Genomic DNA, 25,207 nt, shown 5'->3' on the forward strand with positions numbered 1-25,207 from the left:
TATATAAAAAAGTTATAGAATTTTACGCAGAATCTAAAAATAAAATAAAAAACAGGGTGTTGCCTTTAAAAAAACATATGTTATATCCGCCATACTTTTTTGAAGCACCCTGTATACTCTGTAATAATTTTAAAATATGTATCTTAATCTTCCCTATAACTTTTGTATTTAACATTTTTTTGTAAACCTCGAAACAAATCAGAAAATGGACTTTACTCTATCGTTGACTCACCCTGCACAGGTATAGTCTGTCACTTGAATTCAAGACAATATTTATTGCCGCTGTCATATATATTCCTTCGTAAAATCCCCAGATAACATAGACTATATACAGCAATTTGGTTTATTTAATCTAGAGTGCAGTTCCTTGAAGGTTATTTTTTTATTTCCAGATCAATTTCAATCCGCCATTAATAAGTGTAGCCAACGTGATAGCTAATTTCCAAAACACACTGGTCGAAGTTGTCAAGTATCTACCGAAATTAAACGATAAGTTTCATGTCACAGACGAGCGATGTTTCCTGCCTTATTCCGCTTTGATAGCGAATGACACGGAATGTAGAAATATGCAACAGCAACTGAACAATGGTAATTATCCGTTGATTTTTATTAAGACAATGTATACAGGGTGCTACAAATTCGGTGTACGAGCATTGGTATCTCGGTAACCGTAATAGATACGAACATGGTTAAATTGGGGCAAAGTAGTGCTTTAGGATGTTCACCAAGATGCCGTCAAAACAGTTTTAAAATTTTCAAGGGCTGCTAAGTTTTTTTGGAAAATCATTTTTATTTTTTGGCTGTACTTAAACTGCCGTTAAACGGTAGCCTACTGAAATGCCGTTAATAGGTATGACGTCGTTGATGTGACGCACTTGACGGCTTTTTAATGCTTTGGTTAAAATGCCGTCGCGTACTAAAATGCCGTTAATCGTTAATGCAGAGTAGGCTACTGATTAATACTTAATAATTTGTAATGTAATGTTGTCCAAAATCCGTCATGGCTTATTCTGAATAAAATTAACTTGGAACGGTGTGTATGTAGGTAGACGTATATGTTGCCGTTGTAGGTTTGAAAATGTATTTGCGATAAAATGTAATATATGGCATTGATTTTCAGGTTTTTATTGCAAATTAAAAATAATACTACGTCAACTTAAAAATAATAATGCTACAGATAGCATTCTCTGCAAAACCACAGTTTTGATTTAGGTCGCTTAGTCAATCCTGCACAACGGATATGTCTCCATAGAAGGCATCTACTGCAACAAAGTGACATATGATTTTTCTGCGTGTCTTCACTGCACACAGAACAAAACCAACTTTGTTGAAGTCGTTTCTGCTCAACTAGATTGGTTATTTTTTCAAAGGCTTTCTCGGTGCAAAAACTTCTAAAAATCGTAATTTACATTATTAGTTATTAATTTGGTAATTATTAGGTATCGCTAGACTTACTTTATCATGTGGATATCAACAGCCTCATCAAGAACGGCATGTGATATTTCTTCGGAAAGCATTTTAAGGTTTACAGTTTCAAGAAATTTCCCATTTGTGATATCTCTAACGATGTTACGATCCTTAACGAAACAATTCAGGATTACATTTTGTTTTTCATGATAGGATTGTTTAGCAAATGCTACAGTACATCTTTTCTTTTTCTTTGGTAGTCTTATGACTGTTAAGTCCTGTTCTTTTGGACGTCTTCGTTTTTTTATTGAAACAGGCATCTTAATTGTTGTCAAAGCGAAATCATTGACTTCAACTATTTGATGGGACTGCTTGTTGACTTCATTTAAAACTGAATCACTAATATAGGAAAGTTGATGCGCTTCATCTCGTGTCATTTCCTCCTCTATAACCAGCTCGTTACAAAAAACTCAGGTGCTTCCACAGGTGACTGACCAAGAGTTGATGTATTTCTATTACCTAATATGAGCGCTTCACTCATATTGTTTCTGTCTTGAAGGTCCGTCTCGTCACAAACCTCAGAGTGTTCCACAGAAGACTGATTTTTACTTTCAAATACAACTGCATCATCATAATTTATATGTAGCATCTACTGCAAGAAATTCTGGAAAAGCCTTCATTGTACTTTTCATGGTTGGACTTTGAATGAAAAGTCCTCTGAAATTATTGTCTTCGTTTCGCAAAACAGCTACATTGGCACCTGAAAACAGAGTAGTTATTGGGACTAATAAGACGATAATAGAATATTTTAGTTTACCGCATTTAGCTTTAAGTATATTTAAGCAGCCATCTAAGTTTTCTTTTCTTGATTGATTGGATATCTTCATATTTGTTAAATCTTGTAAAGTAACAATTTTACCAGTACTTTCTTGAACTTTTTGCTGTATCATTTTTCTATTGGCATATTCAAATAATCCTTGACGCTTTCCTTCATGTTACTGGAAAGTTTTCTTTGGCTAGGGTTATGTGCATGTATAGAACCTACAAAATATATCTTTTATGAATAAAATACTGTTCAAGCAAGAATTCTAAAAGCATACTGTCAACTATGTCAACTAATCTGTAAACTTACCTTCGAAGTGACATGATTGTGCTTCATTTGAACCGATGTTACCTCGAGTGCTTTTCCATCAGACGATGCTTTGAATCTTACATGTACTGGGCAATATTCTTTAAATGTCCAAGACTGTCGAATTTTCTTTTTCCACCGGGATTACATCCATATAGAAGTTGATAATAAATCAAAGAGCTTCTATTGGTCTCACAATTTTACTGCTTGCAATCGTACGGGCATCTCGTTTCCAAAATGTTGTGTACGTATTTTCACCAAGTTCCTGAATCGCTTTCTTTGCGTCAGCGAATGAGCTGAACCTATCCCCAATTTTTAGCATGCTAATTTCAGTCATGAAAAATAATTAGGTACCTAACTAACCTAAAATGTTTATAGATAAATTAACAATCAGACAACTAACTGAAACACTTAGGGCGGATCCTGAACCGATAATATCTATTCCTTAATTTCTTATTTCTTATTTGCTAAATTATAAAAAAGATAAAATACGTGCTATGCAGTATTGGAAAGCCCTAGAGGTGGGTTGTGAAATCGCAGTCCGCTACTTTGTCACAGCTCCACCAACGTCGCAGTATGTGACTGCTCCAGTTCCAAGAAAATCGCAGTGACATTTCGGAGCAGTTTACAAGTTTAGGACATCTGCGCTCGTGAGTAGCAATAGGAGCAATAGCAGGCAATAGTGTAATTCTGAAAATGCTCCTAGCCCCGTCGCCCGTCAGACTGTTCCAGTCACAGTCGTCGCAGGTCGCAGTCGACTGTAGCATAGTATATTAATATTCTGTGTACTGGAGCGGTTGGGAGTTTGGGAACGGGAAACGTAGCAACGTTCGCTTTTTCTTTTCATGAATCTAAATAAGATATTTATGTATTATATATTAATCACAAACAGATGTTTTTGACAAAGGTAATTTTAACTTGTTAGTATGTTTATTTGTTAGTTAATTTTGTATCTGTGTTTTGTTGTATATCCTAAATCTTTTATTTGATCTTATACATTCATATAAGTTTTATTAGCGACACAACAAGCCATGGTTATAAACAAACCCGGAAAAGTGCTGCTATTTTTATGGTCTGATGATGGCTAAATAGCCGAAACAGGTCACTAATAAAGATTTTTTGACAGTTTCGACTTTGAATTGAATATAACATTAAGTTTTACCATGGGCCACCACTCTGTGAAAATGAACAGACTCTTTAAGATATTTATAGCAAAGTGCTTGGTACTTAGAAACACTCAAATTCTTCTGAATAGACTAAAAAAATATAGCAACATCCATCAAACTAAGACATCGGTATAGTACCGTACAGCCGCGATACTCCAGAGTCTGAGGCCCGTAGTTCGAGAAAGCTCGAATCTTGTTCGCAAGGGCCTGAGGCTTGGGGCCCGTCGGTGACTTACCCCCGATTGCACAGACGTTAAAATCGCCACTACTGATCGAAATAAAAAACGGCGTCCAGTTGGCTTGGAAATGACAATCGATAACATTCCCCATAAATTTTACATATAAAATGCCAGCAATCTTCATTTCATAGCTATCGCTGACGCCGTTTTTTCGATCATATGATAAATAAATAAAAACTAGACGATGATGTTGCCTATCATAATCACACCTATAGTCCTGTACTTTTTAGTAAATGCAACGAACGGTGCCGAACACCGAGTGCGATTTTTCGGAGCAATTAACCTATAAAACTACATTTTTAATTTATAGGTTAATTGCTCCGAAAAATCGCTGCTACTTGTCACAGTGCTTTTATTGGAGCAGTCGCAGAGCGTAGCAGCTCCACAAAAATCGCAGACTGGCCCACCTCTAGAAAGCCCGTAAAAATTTTAGGTCGCGAAATTATTTTGGGTCGCGACCGTTATACGCGATCTGGCGCTGCTATAGCGGTCGCTAAGAACAACGGCAAACAAAAACAGAAATAATTTTCTCTTGTCAAAGTCAGAATCTTCAAAAATCATAATAATCTTTCAAAATCTAAACCGCTCTCATTAAAGAAATTCCGAAAAGTGTTTATAGCGTCCATTTTTAAAGTAATTATTGCTATCTTGTGAGTTTAATTCAAGTTTTATTTACTCCAACCGGTGATAATTGTGAAAAAGTGGCATTAAAAACTTAAAAAGCTGTGCTGTGAACTGTGAACTGCAAAAACCATCGTGGATCGTGGCATAACGTCGGTTTCCAATGTTTCATAGGTATTTCATACATGCGTCCTTATATAAAATAAAGTTTTTTGTATGCAACACACTGTATTTTATTTATAAAATTAAACGAAAATAAACAATATTTGGCGATATAATTCCGGAAAAAGCCGAACCTCTCCGAAATTTTCAAAAGTTTTGGGTCGCGACCGTTGCAAGAATAGCGCCAAATAGTGTTTACATTGTCCTTATGGGCACATTCCAATCTAAACTTGTTTCATTTATCTATGAACGGAACACAAATTGATTAACGGCATTTTAGTACGCGACCGTTCGACGGCATTTTAACCAAAGCATTAAAAAGCCGTCAAGTGCGTCACATCAACGACGTCATATCTATTAACGGCATTTTAGTAGGCTACCGTTTAACGGCAGTTTAAGTACAGCGTTATTTTTTCCTGTCGTTACTTTTTAGAAAATCAAAAAGCTAATTGCACATTCTCATAGCAACTTTATTAGGACTATCTGATAGTATTTTTAGATTTTCAAATTAGCTGATAATTTGTGAGATACAGAGGCCAACTTAAGTTTTTTAAATACGGACCTGCATTTCAAGTTTTGAAAGAACGCGGTCTCCTATGCCACAGTAATATGCCACATTTATTTTTTTTTATTTCGGACATTTAAACACAACCTATTTAAACTAATTTCAAGTCCGGCTCTGTTTTTTTTTAATATTTAATCTATTTATCGTTACAATATTCAAAATCTTTCACACTTAACAATTACGTGGCGTAAAACATTGAATACGGAAAATCAAATGCAATAAGATAATAAAAAATAATATTAACAATCAAATCATTTCCCCGGAAGATGGATTCGAAATGGTAGGCCAGTATAATGGCCAGCCTTTTTGTAAAAGGGAAATCAATACATCTCAAGATTTACAATAAAGAGCACAAAATGCATTCCAAAGTATGAGAAGAAAGTTCAAAGAGCTATAAATACAATTGAACGAAAAATAAATTTGTGCAATAGGGAGGGTGGTAACCCTTTCGAACATGTAGAGCATTAGAAACTAGTTTGTAGAAGTTGATTTATTTATAATAACTTAATTTAATTTTTTTAACTAAATTTCAAATTGACAATAAAAAAAGTTAAAAATAATATCTTTAAATTGCCGACCTGGATATTATTTATTTGAGTATTCCAATTGGCCCGATTTTCCTTATTCAATGTTAATTAGCGCTGATCATTATTTTTACGATCGATATAATCAGATTAAATAATTTAAAAGACAGAGTCGGACTTGAAATTATTTTAAATAATAATTAAATAGTTTTGTTGTTGTTAAAGTACCCAAAACAAAAAAAAATATAAAGTGTGGCATATCATTGTACTCAGGAGACCGAGTTCTTTCAAAAGCTGAAATAAAAAACGCAGATCCGTATTTAAAAAAAATAAGTTGGCCTCTGAAAAATTCGCAGCTAATTTGAAAATCTAAAAATACTGTCAGATAACCCTAATAAAATGGCTGTGAGAATGTGCAATTAGTTTTTTATTTTCTAAAAAGTAACGACAATGTTTAAAACGATAAAAACTCTTTTAAACCATAAAAAAACACTTATTTTGTTTAAAAAAAACTATTGTTGAGAAATATGCACAAGGAAAGCTTGTGCATATTTCTCAACACTTGGAGACAAAGAACACAGATTATTCTAATAAGTTTATTTTTTGTCTAGAGGTACGATACGTCGTAGAAAAAATTAAAGAATATATAAAAGTTTGGGAACCATTCCGGGACTTGTGGGAAGTGGACAAAGACAAGTAAATTTTACATAATTTCTTTAAAATCGTAATTACAACAAAAACGATTATTTCTTTAATAGATTCATTCGGCGTTACGAAGAGGAGGACCCTAGCGCTGCCCTTTTCGACGCCAACATCGGCCGCTACACTGAACTTGCCAACAACGTTCAAATACAGGAAACTGTATCTGAAGTGTACTTTTTGCAAATAAATTGTGCCAACTTGAAAAAGGCTATCATTGAACACTGTTTGGAGTGGCAGGAGAAATTGTGTCTGTTACTGTACAATATAACTGAGAGGAAGCTGAATGATATTTATGAATATATGGACAAGAATATTAAAGAGTAAGATTTTATATCTATATTTTTTACGTTAGTATATGACATGAATTAGGATTGATTGACGTATTCAATTGTTAATAATCGACCATTTCCATACATAAAAGCGACCCTGTATATAATTATTAATAATGTAGCAGCAATTTAAAATGTAGACTAATATAGCGGACTTTTGTGATGTAGTAAATTTGTCAAATTTTATTAATATGTCAAATTTACTGCTCAAAATCTTAATCCTTATTTAATTTTGCTGTTTACCTTTTAGCACAGAATATCTAGCTACGCAACAGAAAAATACTCGAAATGAAAGAGCTAAAATTGCACAAATAGAATACTAGATGGCGCGACAATATCATAATCAGAATATAATTAGAAATTTTGAACTTTCGGTTTTGGATCGACGGCTCGTCGCCGGCCATGTTAGCATCATCAGCAGATGATTAAATATTTTAAATATTTTTCGATACCGTTTGATAGAGAGTTATCCTGTGGTCTAAAAGGAATTTTTAAGAATGTCAATTATAAACTTGTGTATAGTGCTAATAATAAATTACAACAATTATTAAGTAATCCAAATGATAAAACACCTCCACTGGAAAGGTCGGGTATTTATGAAATTTCTTGTAAAGATTGTAATCAGAAATATGTTGGGCAAACTAGAAGATCAATATTAACTCGATTTAAAGAACATTTAGCTCAGATAAGATATGGTAGACCGGATAAATCTTGCGTTGCTGAACATATTGTTGATAAAAAACATTGTATAGATCTTAATAATTTAAAGTTAATTAAACAAGTCTCAAATTACAGGCAATTAGATGCATATGAAAGCATCAGAATTAATAAATGTAACTGTTACGCTCAGTGGGCTCTGACTCAGTTGGCTAGAGTTTGCCACGCCCACTCGGTGCCCACTGGGCGAGTATATAAACGCTCAACTTGTAGATTGTACTTTAGTTTATAATCATCTGCTGATGATGCAAATATGGTTAGCGAAACGCGCGTCCAGTGTAAAAGTAAAAGTGTTTTGGTGTATTGTGGTGATTTAGTGTTTTTATTTTGCAGCATTTAAAAAACAATTTACGCATTAAATATAAAAAAGCTATTAATACATTACATTTAATTTTAATTAAATTATACTTCGTTGGTATTTTCACCATTTTTGGTCTATCATCTTTTTTATATATATTTTTCCACAGAATTTCCAAAGAACCACAAACCCTGGAACATATGCAGCAGTCAATCGTTCTTCATGCCCAACTGAAGAACGACATTCCCATCCAGGAGGAGCAGTTTCCTCAAATTACCGACCAAATATACACCCTGGACAAATACACGGTTCCTATTCCTCCACCGATGAGAATCAGACACAAGCATTTGGCCAGAGAATGGGCCACGTACTTGGAGAACCTGGAGACCGCAGAACAGATGCTGGAATATTCCATGGTACTGGTCAAAGACAACTTAAAATCGGGAAAAGCCGCAACTTAACTAAAGCACTAAAGTGGCGAGTTGTCTGTCATTGTCTTTCGTCTATCAGCTTGAATGAGCTTCAAAAAACATTTATTTAGGTTCAATTTTGTTTTGTTTTGAGCTATTTCCAAAACGTGGCGGTATCTGTATCCGAGGCAAAGGTTTTTTTTATAAATCTCAGTGAAATAAGTAAACCTAGATGTTTCTAAAATAGCTGTTGTTACGATGATATTTCGTTAATTACATATCGTTTTATATTATATTGGTATATATTCCACAAAATTAATATTTGAACACGCGTTTATTATAGTAAACGCCACGAATGTTTGGGAGTGATTCATCGCTTGATGAAGTTAGAATCGACACGCGCACTATCATTTTTACATTAAAAACGTAAATTTTTACCCCAGACGTAGGTTTTTAAAGGCCCGGTCTAATCATCTGCCTGCGCTCCTCTTACTTATTCTAAAATGTTTGGTGTGCTTGCAGTGCGGCCAATGGGGCATTCCAGTTTATATTTATAACCAAATATATGTTTTGACAAGACTTTTGCTGGAATCCTTTTTAAAGTAATTTGTTACTAATAAATATTTTTCTAATATTCATCAATAATAATAAATTTAAAATTTCATGCACAAAAACATAAACAACAGATTCTATATTGATTATTATATGACTTGAAACACCACGGCACTGGAATTAAGTTTTATATGACCTTGAACAGATTAGTTCACATGGTCACAAATTAACTACAACAGATGCGAAAGAACACCGAATTACGCGTTCAGGTTTCTGTGACCTTCAGAAAGAGTTCATAGACAATACTCATCAATGTATAGTTTAGGTTATTATTTGTTTGGGTGAAAATAATCTGCACCATTATGTTATCGAGGCATATAATCTCACAGTAATTTAATAGATTGCTCGTCATATTATATCAGTTCGTAGGAGATTAGGAAAAAAAAAGATATTTATAGTATAAAAAATTAATTTATTTAACAAAATTTAATTAAAGATGTGACAAAATAGTTACTTTTCTATTGGTCCTATCGGACTTTTTTCGACTATATAAATCTTTATTTTTTGTAAACTTTAATGCATAAAATATTTTCAATCTAACAAATAATTTAATGATGTAAATAAGAGGAAATTTCTCACATGGGTGGTCAAATTCTATAGTTTTCATTATATCAAACAGCCTCTGAATGTTTTCTTCAGTGCAAAACTCATCAAAATTTAATACAAATAATTCTTCCATTTCCAGTAAATAAAATGAACAAATTTTTCCACTTTCATGATCAAAGGCTTTTAAATGGGTAAATAATTTCGAGTTATCCAGAGATTCGGATTCTTTTGCAAATTTTAGACAAATATCACATAGTCAAACATAATTAAAGGCATTTTGAGTTGAAAACATTTCTCAGAGGCTGTTTGATATAATGAAAACTATAGAATTTGACCACCTATGTGAGAAATTTCCTCTTATTTACATCATTAAATGATTTATTGGATTGAAAATATTTGATGTATTAAAGTTTACAAATAAAGATTTATATAGTCGAAAAAAGTCCGATAGAACCAATAGAAAGGTACAATTTTGTCACATTTTTAATTAAATTTTGTTAAATAAATTAATTTTTTATACTATAAATATCTTTTTTTTCCTTATAAATAAACACATTTTATCCCATTTTAAATAAGATATACAAATTACCAAAACTTAGAAATAACAGTTCAAAAGTTCAACAAAAATCCTACACCCGTTTTTAAAAAGAAACATATAACCACGCACTATGTCATTACGGCAAGCGAATACGATACAGCATAGGTTTCCGGACTAAACGACTGGTGTATTTACACCACTCAATAGGCGTGTGGGGTTTGCCGAGCGGTTTCCTATGCAGTCGCTTTCTTTCGCATCTGTTATAGGTAATTTGTGACATGGTAGCGACCGATGAATCACTCCCAAACATTCGTGGCGTTTACTATATATGTATAATAGATATTTAGGAAAAAAAACTTTTTACTTAAACTGCAGGAATATAATTACAATATTTTTATGATTTAATTTTATTATAATGAATTAGTATAGAAAATTGTATATGATATGTTTGTTTACGGCCTTAATTGATTAATATAACAGTAGTATTTAACATTAGTATTTTTTACTTTATTGTAATTAATAATATTAGACAATTATTAAAACTAAATATTCATGTGTAATCTTCGAGGAATAGCCAATTTAATTTACCATCGGTAACTGTTTTCATATCAGTTTTTCCATGTTTACTTATTTTTCTGAAGCCACCACAACGTTTGACCTTGATTGCCTTGTGCTATTTCACAAAATTGACATTCACAGTCCAGATTAACAATAAAAACAAACAACCAATCACGGCGGGTGTTGATCTATTTCAGGAAACGTGGGAACTAATTTTTATAACACGGGCTTATACTTATCGTACTATTTCCAGAAATGTTTTACGAAATATTTCCAGAAATATTTCGTAAAACTTTTCGGGGATAGTGTAGCGACTGTTTAACATTTATAACACATGTAATATATGTATATGTAACATGTAATAGTATATTCTATGTTATCTGTCCATATACCTAATTTTTTTCACAAAAAACATGTTTTTTTTAAAACCTTACATTGAATCCTATTTATAAGATACCTGCATGATTCCTTAATTTATCCAATCCTTTATTTCCCTGTCTTCCATAGGAACGGTTTAAAACTGGACTTTTGGAAAAGTCGGAGTTTTCAAGGAACAATGCCAGATTGCTGCTTGACGAATTTATGACTAAAGGTATAAAATATACAGTGTGTTCTAGAACTTAATTCTCAAATAATTCGAAATTTACGAAACTTATTACAAATAAAACACATAAACAGTGGTAATAAAAGTGACCCACCCCTATAATTTTCTAATTTTTTCAGATAAAAATGGAAATAACTACAACTTTTGAATTTTAAATGGCACCGTCGGTATTTTTTAACTCAGTCGATAGAAAATGACACTCTGAATAGAATGACGTATCATATGTCAACTTTTGACATTCTAGCTTAAAAAAGATTGTATTTTAAATCTTAATCTAGGGTGCCATGGTTGTGTTAAAAAAATGTTTTTCGTGTCTTGTCCCGGCCCGTTAAGATGCCCAAATCGTATTTTTAATCATAATTCAATTGTCAAGGTGTCACACGGTGGGGTATTAGCATGAAAAAGGTGATCGAAATTCGAAAAAGCAAATGTGTTTAAGATTTCCCAAAAAAAGATAAATGATAAGTTAAATCATCTCTGCCATGAGTGGCTTTGCTATGGGTGTGTTTAGTTGCATTCATTTGTTTCAACGAAACGTCAAAGTTGTTACTTCTCACAGATAAGAGGTAAATGGCTAAATTTTATGTTTAAAATTATAAATTGTTGTTGTTCTTGTGCTCTTTTTACGTTTATATTATTGTTTTGATTGAAAATGGCTCACCAAGCTGCAGGTATGTATTCTACATAAACGTATTATTTATTTTGATATTCTCTATACTAACGATTTTTTTTGCAACAAAAAGTTAGGCGTTCAGAAAATTTGATTAAATTTGTGACATTTTTATTATACTTAGAGATTTAGTTGCGCATTTCGAAGAATTCAGCATATTGTCTATATACGTTTTACTTAGTAAACATTGGGCTTTCATACAGTAAAATAAAATACTGCGACTTTTTGCGATTTTGCTGATAAAATGAGAAAACATTCTTGGTTTCCTCTCTAATTTGCCAATCAGTGATATACTAATGCGAGGTGTAAACCGCGATGGCATTGTTGTGTACAAAGCGATCGCATTAGTGCCATTAGCAGTATAGCACAATTTGGCATTAGTAGCGACTTTAGTGGTATGGGCATTGCTCGCGGATCAGTCGTAGCATTAGTAGTAGTAGTTGCGATATTACTGCTGGCACTGACCGTGGAAACACTGGAACAGTGATTTTCCTTTCTTTTTTTAGAATCGACGAATTATCCTTTATTTTGTTCATATTATTTCCTCTTTAATTGAAAATAGCAATAATTTATATAAGGTCTACATAAAAAAATTTCGCTCAACTATCAGTGTCAAATACCCCACTGTGTGTCATTTAAAAATCAAAATTTGTGGTCATTTCCGGTGAAACAGGAAATAATCGAAAACAATTGAATACGTCAATCAATCTTAATTCATGTCATATACTAACATACCAAATCTCGTTTATATCTGCAAAAATAAAAAAAAGTTATAGGGATGAGCCACTCTTGAGAAACTTCTTTAAAATACATAAAAAAATTTAAGATGTTAAATTAATTAAAATATTAATAATCTCACAATAAAACCCATTAGGTCCATTTACTTCTGACTGGTCGATTGAAGACGGGCTGGCCTATTTGGCCCATATGAGGATGTGCCTGAAGGACATGAAGGAGAACGATGACAAGCTTCGAGCGAATTTGGCCATTTTTGGTCTCAGTTATGACGAGTGCATGGAAATGGCCAAGTTGGAGACCGTAATTTTTTTTTTTTTAAATTATCCTTAAGCTTGATATGCATGCATCCGTTATCCGACGATACGATAATACGATATTAATTTTATTGGTTGTATTTAAAGACTTTGATTGGTTAGAAAATTACGCATTATTTTAATTTACTGTATTTTCATGCTTGCGTTCATCGGATATACGATTTGCTTGTTATTGGTGTCATTTTATATTTTCATTTCCATAACGATTTAACGCTGCTTTAAGAAACCTGCTTCTTTAATATATCTTTTGCTATGCTCTCCTGGACAGAGTACGGACCGTCTGGCTGTTGGTAGACGTTGTGTTCACTACTGCGCATCATATCTGTATTCAACATCTGTTCACTACTGCGCATCACACATTCGTACTGTATTTCAGGAACTAAGGAAGCTAGGACAAACATATGTGTAGCATATTTAGTTTCATAGAAAAGTAGCAAAGTAGTGTGAAAATCGCATCATTGTATCTCTACTCATAAACGAGAAATCCCATAAAACACACGAAAATTGGATACCCTGTACAGATGTAATAGGCAGTAATGAACCGCAGTAGTCTACCGGCAGTCAGACGGTCGTATTTTGTCATAAGAGCACAGAAGAGCATAGCAAAAGATATATTAAACAACCAGCTTTCTTAAAATTCTCGTTTTTCGACGTTGCTAGCTCTTGTACTATTATATTTTTATTAAGGTTAGATTAAGGGTGTATTCCGTTGCTTACCTTGGTTATGGTTTTATGTTCCGTTTCTATCGGTTTTCTGAAAGTTTTCTTATTACGGAACACGGTTCCTGAAAAATTCGGTTATAATCTTTGAATAAGAAGACTAAGGAAGGAGCATATCAAAAATCTTAGGTACACCGCGATAGGCTTCAAATATGGCCAACTTAAATTCCGGTTTATCAGTGTCGTTCTAATTTTATTTAAAAAATGTAAAACTATGATGTTGGGTAGACGTGGGGTAGACTCAATAATTTGTTGTTTTATTTTACGTTGTGAATAAATGTTGGTGGTTATTAAAATTGTTATAAAAATATATAATTCTAATAAAAATAGATAAGTTATAATAAGTATTTATTAACACAAACATCCGATACAATCCGATACGCTACTGAAGCAGGTAAGTCAAATTAACGTATCTAAATTCTTTGACATCTAATCTTTGACAAGTAATAAATAAAAGCTAAAATGCAAGAAAAATATATAATTTAGTTAATTTAAGTGAATTTCATAAAAGATATGTATATTATATAGTCACTTACTAGCGAAAAGTTGTTCCATTATTTCACTCGATTTTTGCCGAGATCTACCGCACGCTACACAACCAACTATTTTAGAGTTTTTTTCGATAAATCGCGATAGTGTCACTGTTAATTTAAGTTCTGCCACAATTTCCATCTAGATTTACTACCTTTATACAACTATCAGTAGTAGAATAAATAATAAATAACATAAAATAAGCTCCGTAAAGACTGACAAATCCACAAAATTTCAAATCAAATTCAAAAGTGTCAAATGAATCGTCAAACAGAACTGTTAAGGATCCCCACCCTAGAGTGCTTTTTCCGCCCACCATGCATGAATACATGGATAGCATTATGCTCCTTCCTTAGTCTTCTTATTCAAAGGTTATAACTGTCACCAAACTAACCAGCGTGAGAAGGCTGGTTTTTCTGGTTTTATTTGTCAATCAATGTCATTTATGTGACAGAAATCAAGCAAATATTGGAAGTTCCAGTGAAATTCTCATTTAATATCTGAAATTTGTTATAATATTTTGTATTTACATCCAAAAACAATGGAGGTAGGCAGTAAAGGTAAATAAATTTCATTAACTAAATAGAATGACTTTTTAGGACCATTTAAACTTATCATGCAGCCATTGTTTCTTAAAGTCAGGAACATTTAATGAAAACATGAAAAAGAAGACAGCAAGTAATCGTGAATGTTTTGTAAGCTGTAAATATATAAATATTGATTAGATTTGTTTCTTTATTATTGATCTGTTTTAATATTGGACCTGCAAATCTGCACTTGAGCTGTCTAACGAGTTTAACAGTTTATTAAAAAAGTAGTTTTCAATATTAAACTCCATTGAAAAGAAGAAGAAAAGGTAAAAACAGAGAATAGGTACATTAAAAATGCATAAAAGATAAATTTTATAATAGAGGTGTTGAAATTTAGAAAACGTCAACATTTGACGTTTCCAGTATTTTACCAAAACCGTTCCGTATCAAACCGATTTTTTTCAGGAACCGCTCTTTACCGTAGTTTACCGGTCTGGTTCGCCTGGTTTTGCAACGAAATGCAGCCTAAATTTGTCAAAAAAGTGTCAAAACGTCTCCGTTGACGGGCTGGAGTAAAAAATTTACGGATGAAAAGTGGCGCGAAAACGCTATGACCAATCAGAGAGCCGTCGCGTCGGACCATCGACCATCGTATCAACGGATAACGGATGCATGAAAATCAAGCTTAAATCACAGATGATTTTACTAAAAATAACATGGATTTGTTAGTACCAGCAGTTATTCTTGAGATCGTACCCTAGTCTCCATGGACTGAATTAGAATGAGTGTTCCCTCTTAATTTTAGTAATTCCCATTTAAATATTATTTAATGTTATCACTGAGATGTTAGATTGCAATCTATACCTACAATCTCAAATACTAGTCTATATTAATATTAATAAAAAAATAAAACAACTCTGTTTTTTAAATAAAACCAACGCATTTATACTCAAAATACAAATTTTGAAAAATCTTACGTGAGATTAGTGGGGTAGGTGAGTCAAAAAATCCTCAAGAATGTCTCACGTAATTTGTGGATGCCACCTTACAACACTCTTGAATTAAAATTTAATATTTTCATGCCACGTAGGAGTTAACTTCTCTGGAACAAGTTTGGGACTTGGCAGCCCAATGGAGCAAAGCCTGGAACAGTTACAAATCGGGTGAATTCTGGACTATAGAAACAACCGACATGGAAGAGACCGCTTTGGTGTTGTTCAGAAAACTAACCAGATTGTGTAGAGAACTCCAAGAGAAAAAGTAATAACAAAACCAGTTTTAAACTTTTGATTTCTTGTTCTGGAAACTTCTGTAAAATATACTGTATTCCGGAAACTTCGGCAGCATATTCGGCAGATAAAAATAAGTAAAAAAGTTTATATGTATGTATGTCCTAAAATTTTTAGTTTCGGAGATACAGGGTGTAGAAGTTTCATTTTTATTTCAATTTTTTCCAAATAATATCTGAAGTAACGTCAATATATAGATGAAAATTGGTGTCTGGAAGTTTTTTGACATGAGAAATTTGATTTTGGTGTCAATATAATATATATAATAATATATAATATATAAAGTTTATTTTGCAAAAAAATGTAACAAAAGCTATTACAAATAATATATGTATAATAAAATATAAATTAGTGCAAAAAAGGAGACTGAAATCAATTAAATAATTGTTCTCGTTCAGCTCCAAATACAAATTAATGGTACAAAAAAAACAATATATGGACATTTTATAGATGTCTGATAGTAATAAAAAAAAATTATAATCAATTAATCTACAAAGGAAAGGCAATTTTCAAGTAACATTCTTTTAAGATTGGTTTTGAAAGTCAGTGGTGCTAGTTTTTTCAATTCTGACGGTATGCTGTTATATAGTTTAAAAATGACATAGGAGAAGCTTCTCTTAAATAAATATGACTCCTACCAGTAGAGGACGCCACCTACATGTGTTTTAACTGTTTTGAAGCATAATTTTTGTTCTTGAAGCCTTTTTGTCCGTACCTGTATAAAACTACCGAGCGAAAAAATAAACATCTCTGTGACTTTTTACGTAAAAAATATCTCTTTGTAAAAATCGCTACGAGCAACCGTTCTTAAGATATTTAGAATGGAAATAGACAATACATGTCATTATTGACGAAAAATAAACACGTTGAGTAGATAGTTATTTCACTGAAATAATAAATTTGGGAAATGTTTATTTTTTAAATTAATCATAAATTTTTCTGCAAAAAATGATGATAGAACAGTTTCTGTTGAACTTTTGGCACAGAAACAGTTCAAATTTTTGATTTCAGTCTAATCACTATTTAGTCAACATGTTAATTTATGTCAATGATGACAGGTATTGATAATTTCGATTCCAAATATCTCGAAAACCATTACTCCTAGCGATTTTAACCAAGAGATCTTTTTTATATAAAAACCATCGTAAATGTATATTTTTTACTCAGTAGTTTTATACAGGTACGGACGAAAAGTTATTACTCTTCAAACCAGTCAAAAATAAGTAGGTGGCGCCCTCTGGAAACTACTAGGAGTCATATTGACATCAAAATCAAATTTCTCATGTCAAAAAACTCCAAGACACCAATTTTCATCCAAATATTGACGTTACTTCAGAAATTATTTGGAAAAAATCGAAATAAAAATGAAACTTCTACACCCTTTTTTTTTTCTGAGTATTTGTTTCTGAAAGTTTCTGAAATACATTTCAGACCACCCTGTATATTATTAAAATTGGAAGTTTATTCTCTCTGCATTATAACATTTATTATATTAGTTGGAAGATCCTGGAAGATACAAGAGCTCAAGTAGACGCTTTTAGAAGAACTCTACCACTGCTAGGAGATTTGAAGAATCCAGCAATGAGACCAAGACATTGGGAGAAGGTTAGGAAGGCAGTTGGTATAGAATTCGATGAGAATAGTCCAGAGTTTAACCTCGAAGCGATATACGCCATGGAGATGCACAAGTATGTCTATATAGTCTAAGAGCTAGCAACGTTTTCGAGAAAGTATTTTAAGACGTCTGGCTCTTTGATATATCTTTTACTATGCTCTCTGAAACTGCATGCGGCCCGTCTGGCTGCCGATACCCGTTGCATTCACTACTGCACATCGGAAGAAGATCCTATATTTTTTATTAATTTAGTCCTATAAATTCTAGTATTGAATATAAATCGAACATGTCTCCATCGCGCAGTGCGTAGAGTTTTCGACTACGAACCGATGATTCAGAGTTCGATTCCGGGTCAGGGCAAAGACATTTTTATTTAATTTTCGTTTATATTCTGATAGTAAAGTATTAAATATTTGTTTTTTTTAATCACCAGAATTATTTAATACTTTACTATCAGAATATAAACGAAAATAAAATAAAAAAGTCTTTGCCCTGACCCGGATTCGAACTCTGAATCATCGGTTCGTGGTCGGAAACTCTACGCACTGCGCTATGGAGACATGTTTGATTTATATTCAATACTAGAATTTAAAGGACTACTAAAAATAAAGGATCTTCTTTCAATGCGCAGTAGGGAACGCAACGTTTACCGGCAGCCAGACGGGCCACATGCTCTTCTAGAGAGCATAGTAAAAGATATATCAAAGAGCCAGACGTCTTAAAATACTTTCTCGAAAACGTTGCTAGCTCTCGTACTAATTAGTTTGTTCAAACAACAGTATAACAACCGTTTATTTTTATTATATTATATTATATTAGTAAAAAACTGATATTGTGATATCTGATTGGTTCTGAATCTTACTGGAAAATTAATTTACTTGCAAATCTAGACATTAGCGGTAAAATCTGCCTCTTTGCGGACGATACTAGTTTCACTTGGAGCGGCCCAGATGTTGCGGCGCTATATGATACTATATCCAGTGACTTACGCACCATTAAGTCTTGGTGCGATTCTAATCTCCTATGCCTCAACCTATCAAAAACTAAAGTTTTGTCATATAAAAGTACTATACAACCTTTTGTACTTAATAACACCACTATTGACGTCGTGGAAATTTTTAGGACTTGTTGTAGACAACTCGTTAAAATGGGACTTTCATATTGAAGTTCTATCAAAGAAAGCGCTGCCTGTTTTACGCTAAGATCAGTTTCTAAGGAACTTAACTTCTCAACCTCTAGAATAGCCTATTATGCCCTTTTTGAGTCACATCTTCGTTATGTCCTTCCATTCTGGGGTACTTGCTGCGCAACAAAATTTGATCGTGTTTTCAGACTTCAAAAGAGAGCAGTTCGATATTTATTGGGACTGAACAGTAAAACTCACTGCCAGAATTTCTTTAAAAATTTGAAAATACTGACTCTTCCTTCTTTATTCATTTTTGAATCCGTTTGCTTAATCCGCAAGTACATATCTGCTATTCCCGAAAGGCCATCTCATAACTATCCACTTAGGAATGCAGAGCACGATCTTTATCTGCCAACCCCGAGCTCAGAACTAGTTAAAGGTTCAATACTGTACAATGCCAAAAAAATGTACAATCATCTGCCTTTGAATATCAAGTCGCTTTCATTCTTTCCCGCATTTGCAAGGCTCTAAAATCATACCTACTGGAGAAGCCCTATATGCGGTAAACGACTTTTTGTTGATGTTTAATTATGAACAATTTTGAATTTTAAAATTTTGATCATCTCACACACTGGTCAAAGGTCAAGTATTTAATATTCTATAACTTTAAAATTATATCTATTTACTGCGTACTGTTCTAAAATTGTCCATGTATATTCTTTTTGTAATTTTAAAGACTTAAATTTTTTTGAATTGTATTATTTGTATTGTGTATTTTTTGTTGTTTGTATTTTTTTGTGATTTTGTTGTTTGTGAGTGCTTTGTCGATGAAGCTGTTTTGGCTTTTTGCACAATAAAGCGTTGTTTTTTTTTATTTTTTTACTAAAAACGTGTGAAATGTTCGATAAAATTTTAGGTTTGCTGAAGATATCAACGAGATATCAAACGCTGCAACCATGGAGTTGCAAATTGAGAAGGGATTGAGAGCCATTGTGGAAATATGGAATAAGATGCAGATAGAATTGATTCCATACAAAGATAGAACTGTGTATAGGTATGAGGGCTGGGCTGAATTCACATTCATAGCTATACCCGGTCACAGTGCTTTTTTATTCTCTGCAAAAATACCTTGTAAATGTGAATTTTTCCTTTTACGATAGTTTTTGCATGAATACTTGCTTAGTTTTTGATTTAGTGGTGATTTTCTTAAAATGGTACTACAATGATTGATATTTTATTTCGGCTTTGTTTAGGATTAAGAGTGTTGACGACTGTTTTGCTGCCTTAGAAGAAAATATCATGCAGTTGTCTACAATGAAGAGTACCAGATTCGTGGAACCCTTCACCAAAGTCGTGGATTATTGGGAGAGAACCTTGTCCTACGTTATGGAGACTCTAGAAATGGCCCTACAGGTTCAAAGGCAATGGCTTTATTTAGAGGTGAATAATAACAATTATTAATCTATGTATTTTGTCTGTATGATTAATAATTACCAAGAAGTTTTGTGGATTTTACTGCGGTTTTAATTAACTGTAATCGTTAATTTAAAAGTTCGAAACAAATGTACAAAACGCGTTCGCGGAGAAGTGTCAATCCCAAACCTGTTTTGAACCGCGCATGCGTAGTTGATAAATCGGTTATTTGTCGCTGATTTGTCAGGGGTTAGTCAGGGATCGTTACAGAGAACAAAGCTATTTTATTTAAAATTTAAGTGACAAGTGATTGCTTCAAAATATTGTGAAAAAAACTGTATAAAATTGAGAAAATCTAATCGAGTTATTTTATTAAAAACAATTACAGTATGTGTTAATCAGCGTTCGGAAAACTACATGTTACTTTTAAAAACTACATAAACTACATTACATGTAGTTAATGTAGTTTATGTAGAGGGTGTAGTTTATGTAACCTATGTATGTAACTTTCAAATATCAAAGGTTTGAGGTGAGGTTATAATAAGTTGAAGCTTTAAAAACACATAATGTATTTAAGAAAACAGAAGAAATATGGCTTTAAATATAATATTTACATCATATTATCTCTATTACACCTCATACAAAGGAAAATTATTCATAATATCAATACATAGTTTATTAACGTAGTTTTCATGTAGTTAATGAACGGGAAAAGACGTAGTTTTTGAAGAAAAACTACACGTAGTTAATCAGGTAAATTACGTCTTAATTAACTACTTCCGAACCCTGGTGTTAATACAAAACAAGCAAGGGTTTATTTAAAAAAAAAGCACATACCGAAAAAGATATAAAAAAGATTTCCGGCTTTCAAGCTCAAGCAACTTCCTGCATTTATTGTTACACTTATCAATATAATTATTCAATATGATTATTATTTACCTATCGTGTGCTGGTATTTTACAGACACTCCAGTTTTTGGGGTCATATACAGATAGTATACAAACATTATTTGTGGCTAATACATCTCTCTGGCCATAATCTCTGGCAAACTGTCTCTGGCGGTCTCTGGGCAGCGAATGTTAACCGTAAACTATGGTCTGGGTCAACACTTAATTTTCCTGCGAGTTTTCCTCCACTTAATTTTAAAAAAACACGAAACACACGTAATAACAGTTCAAAATGCAAAATATTTATCATTTCTATTTGACATAATTTGACACAAAATTATAACCTATAAATTGGCAAGAGTTTGACAACTCTCAAAAATCTTAAGACTAGTTCACACCTTTCTTTGAAATCTTTGAATAAGAAGACTAAGGAAGGAGCATATCAAAAATCTTAGGTGCACCGTGATGGGCCTCAAATATGGCAGACTTAAATTCCGGTTTATCAGTGCCGTTCTAATTTTATTTAAAAAATGTAAAACTATGATGTAGGGTAGACGTGGGGTAGACTCAATAATTTGTTGTTTTATTTTACGTTGTGAATAAATGTTGGTAGTTATTAAAATTGTTATAAAAATATATAATTCTAATAAAAATAGATAAGTTATAATAAGTATTTATTAACACAAACATTCGATACGCTACTGAAGCAGGTAAGTCAAATTAACGTATCAAAATTCTTTGACATCTGATCTTTGACAAGTAGTAAATAAAAGCTAAAATGCAAGAAAAATATATAATTTAGTTAATTTCAGTGAATTTCATAAATGATCGGTTTACTACACGTATGTATATTATATAGTCACTTACTAGCAAAAAGTTGTTCCATTATTTCACTCAATTTTTGCCGAGATCTACCGCACGCTACACAACCAACTACAGTCTGACAAACGGATCTGAAACAACGGGGCAACGGTGAGGGGATCGCAATTTTCTAAAATCATGACCGATTTTATTCATAAAATATCGACGAGCGTGCGGTGTTTCATAAAAATATATCAGGAATTTTTATATTTTCCAGTAAAGTTTATAATATTATTTTACTTTAAATGTACCTACATTTTGTTTAGTCATTTGCCAAATATAGTAATATTTGTAAAAACGCGTGTACTAATTACAATAAACACGAATCAAGTTAAAGATATAAAACACAATACAATAACCCCGCCACTGGATTCTTCAATAATAGTGACTGTTTCTACTATTCCTAGAGAGGGGCATAAAGTTGGGGGTAACGGCGGCAAGACGTGCGAGAATCTCGACCAATCAGACTGGTTGAATCCGGGATGCCATGATGAATTTTGTCAGCGTTGCCAGCTTACCCTAAGCGGACATTATCTTAAGGAAATACTTTACCTTTTATAATAGGCAGAATGAACGAAAACTGTTAATTAGATAAATATACATTATTACAATAAGAACTACATCAACATATTAGCATATATATAATTATGTATGCTGAAATGAACTAAAATATATTCAATTTATAGGTAATATCGAGCAACTTTGCTTTTCTATAATTAAACGTGACAACATCGACTTTTTTTGCCCGAATTCCTTCCCCTGTTTTAGATTCGTTTGTCAGATATTATTTTAGAGTCTTTTTCGATAAATCGCGATAGTGTCACTGTTAATTTAAGTTCTGCCACAATTTCCATCTAGATTTACTACCTTTATACAACTATCAGTAGTAGAATAAATAATAAATAACATAAAATAAGCTCCGTAAAGACTGACAAATCCACAAAATTTCAAATCAAATTCAAATGTGTCAAATGAATCGTCAAACAGAACTGTCAAGGATCCCCACCCTAGAGTGCTTTTTCCGCCCACCATGCATGAATACATGGATAGCATTATGCTCCTTCCTTAGTCTTCTTATTCAAAGGTTCACACGCATCGGCGTTCGTTTGTCGTTCATCTTTCCGTCAATAAAACTGGTTAAAAACAACAAGAGATGACGCATGACGGATTTATATATACACTCATCCATAGTAAACTTAAAAAATATTAGAAACTTTTTTTAGTTAAATAAATGGATTGCTATGGACGTCATCTGCCTTTTTTCTATCATCGTCTATCGAAATCTTACCTGAGAAAAAAAAAAACAGAGTATAGTATCATTGTCAGCTATTTTTTACAATCAAACAATCAACGGTCATAAGTTAAAATTGGGACTGGGCGTTTCCTTTATAGTGTTCTGTTTTAATTTCTCTTGCTTCTGCTTTTTCTGTAGCATCTTTAAGTCTGGTGAAATATTAATATTTATTATTCAGTCTTTGTTATTAAAATTGTATGACGGTATTTCAGCTTTCTTTGTTAGATAAATTCGAGGGAATTCATTTTAAATTTTGAATTTCTCGTTGGGAAACACGAGAAATTTAAAATTAACAATAGCTATTAATGTTTTACTGGTTTTGATGGTCAACAGGTCAAAATTAAAACTCTCATCTAAGATAAGTTGTACGCATTGTTCAATAGCGTAGATTTACAGTATTTTATTTGTACTATATTGTTGTTCGCTAAAAATTTTGATTGTTTTTTTCTAGAATATATTTTTTGGAGAAGACATACGAAAGCAACTACCTAAAGAATCGGTAGATTTCGACAATATAACAGATGAATGGAGGGACGTTTCTACAAGACTATATTTCTCAAAATCAGCCCTGAAAGCCACCCATTATAAACCTGCTCCATATTTATACCAGAAATTGATTAAAATGAATGATAAACTGGATCTCATGCAGAGAGCTTTAGAAAGGTAGATTCATTTAATTTTTATCACAGTTTTTTTCATACAACTTAAATAGAAGTTAATATGTTTGATTCTTATCTTTTTTTGGATAATTTAGGTACCTGGAGACCAAACGACACATATTTCCGAGGTTTTACTTCATATCCAACGACGACATGTTGGAAATCCTGGGTAATTCCAAGAAGCCCGAACTAGTACAAATCCATCTGAAGAAACTCTTCGATAACTTGACCAAGATCAAAATCCAAAAAAATCAAGGTATTAGATTTTTCTACACAGTCTGTTGAAGCCTTAGATATTTATAAATTTCGTGGATAAAGCTATGTCATACGTATATTACACATAGGATTACACACGACTGTTTACGGGACTTTCACATGCATTTTTCTATAATTTGCAAATTTGCATGATGTTCATCATCGAGTTGAAGGTAAGGTTTAATTGACTTCGGGTTTGCGTGCCCAGTTATTTTGACCAATGTGTTCTCCTCGATCCCCTTCTTTGCTAGTGTCGACACAGCTGTTGCACGTAGCGAATGATTAGTAATTTTTAATTTCTCCGTAGCTAAACCTGATTTTTTCGCTTCGATAGACACCCATTGAGCAATCGTATTTTTCCCAACAGGAAGGTTCTTGAACCATTTACCCATTTTCCAGGAAGGATTTACAGTTAAAAACAATCTTGGAACATTAATTAATTTTCTTGTTTCCATAAATTTTTTGAATAGCCTTATTGGACTTTGAATAAGAAGACCAAGGAAGGAGCATATCAAAAAATTTAGGTCCACCGCGATAGACCTCAAATATAGGCCGACTTAAATTCCGATTTATCAGTGTCGTTCTAATTTTATTTAAAAAATGTAAAACTATGATGTAGGGTAGACGTGGAGTAGACTCAATAATTTGTTGTTTTATTTTACGTTGTGAATAAATGTTGGTAGTTATTAAAATTGTTATAAAAATATATAATTCTAATAAAAATAGATAAGTTATAATAAGTATTTATTAACACAAACATCCGATACGCTACTGAAGCAGGTAAGTCAAATTAACGTATCTAAATTCTTTGACATCTAATCTTTGACAAGTAATAAATAAAAGCTAAAATGCAAGAAAAATATATAATTTAGTTAATTTAAGTGAATTTCATAAATGATCGGTTTACTACACGTATGTATATTATATAGTCACTTACTAGCGAAAACTTGTTCCATTATTTCACTCAATTTTTGCCGAGATCTACCGCACGCTACACAACCATTTTAGAGTCTTTTTCGATAAATCGCGATAGTGTCACTGTTAATTTAAGTTCTGCCACAATTTCCATCTAGATTTACTACCTTTATACAACTATCAGTAGTAGAATAAATAATAAATAACATAAAATAAGCTCCGTAAAGACTGACAAATCCACAAAATTTCAAATCAAATTCAAA

At 32.6% G+C, this 25,207-nt stretch overlaps 2 protein-coding genes across 2 annotated transcripts in view; one reads left to right on the forward strand and one right to left on the reverse strand.

Moving 5' to 3' along the window:
- Positions 1 to 25,207, forward strand: part of LOC115877727 (dynein heavy chain 2, axonemal) — a 129,843-nt gene that overhangs the window by 23,248 nt on the left and 81,388 nt on the right. Inside the window, exons 16-27 of the mRNA XM_030894014.1 lie at positions 393 to 588; positions 6,425 to 6,509; positions 6,572 to 6,835; positions 8,029 to 8,275; positions 11,031 to 11,115; positions 12,672 to 12,835; positions 15,721 to 15,890; positions 17,416 to 17,607; positions 19,577 to 19,714; positions 19,914 to 20,100; positions 23,567 to 23,778; positions 23,870 to 24,030. Of these exons, the coding sequence (XP_030749874.1) occupies positions 393 to 588; positions 6,425 to 6,509; positions 6,572 to 6,835; positions 8,029 to 8,275; positions 11,031 to 11,115; positions 12,672 to 12,835; positions 15,721 to 15,890; positions 17,416 to 17,607; positions 19,577 to 19,714; positions 19,914 to 20,100; positions 23,567 to 23,778; positions 23,870 to 24,030 (2,101 nt within the window). The remainder of the gene's footprint in view (positions 1 to 392; positions 589 to 6,424; positions 6,510 to 6,571; positions 6,836 to 8,028; positions 8,276 to 11,030; positions 11,116 to 12,671; positions 12,836 to 15,720; positions 15,891 to 17,415; positions 17,608 to 19,576; positions 19,715 to 19,913; positions 20,101 to 23,566; positions 23,779 to 23,869; positions 24,031 to 25,207) is intronic.
- LOC115877730 lies at positions 1,145 to 2,675 on the reverse strand. Its single transcript, XM_030894018.1, has 4 exons — positions 2,540 to 2,675; positions 2,225 to 2,448; positions 1,456 to 2,167; positions 1,145 to 1,391 (listed from the first exon to the last, which is right to left on the reverse strand). Exons 3-4 carry the CDS (start codon positions 1,842 to 1,844, stop codon positions 1,172 to 1,174), a joined length of 609 nt encoding a protein of 202 aa, XP_030749878.1. The 5' UTR covers positions 1,845 to 2,167; positions 2,225 to 2,448; positions 2,540 to 2,675; the 3' UTR covers positions 1,145 to 1,171.

The sequence above is a fragment of the Sitophilus oryzae genome, unplaced genomic scaffold, assembly GCF_002938485.1.
Source record: "Sitophilus oryzae breed Bouriz unplaced genomic scaffold, Soryzae_2.0 scaffold_1498_pilon_pilon, whole genome shotgun sequence".
Lineage (NCBI taxonomy): Eukaryota > Metazoa > Arthropoda > Insecta > Coleoptera > Curculionidae > Sitophilus > Sitophilus oryzae.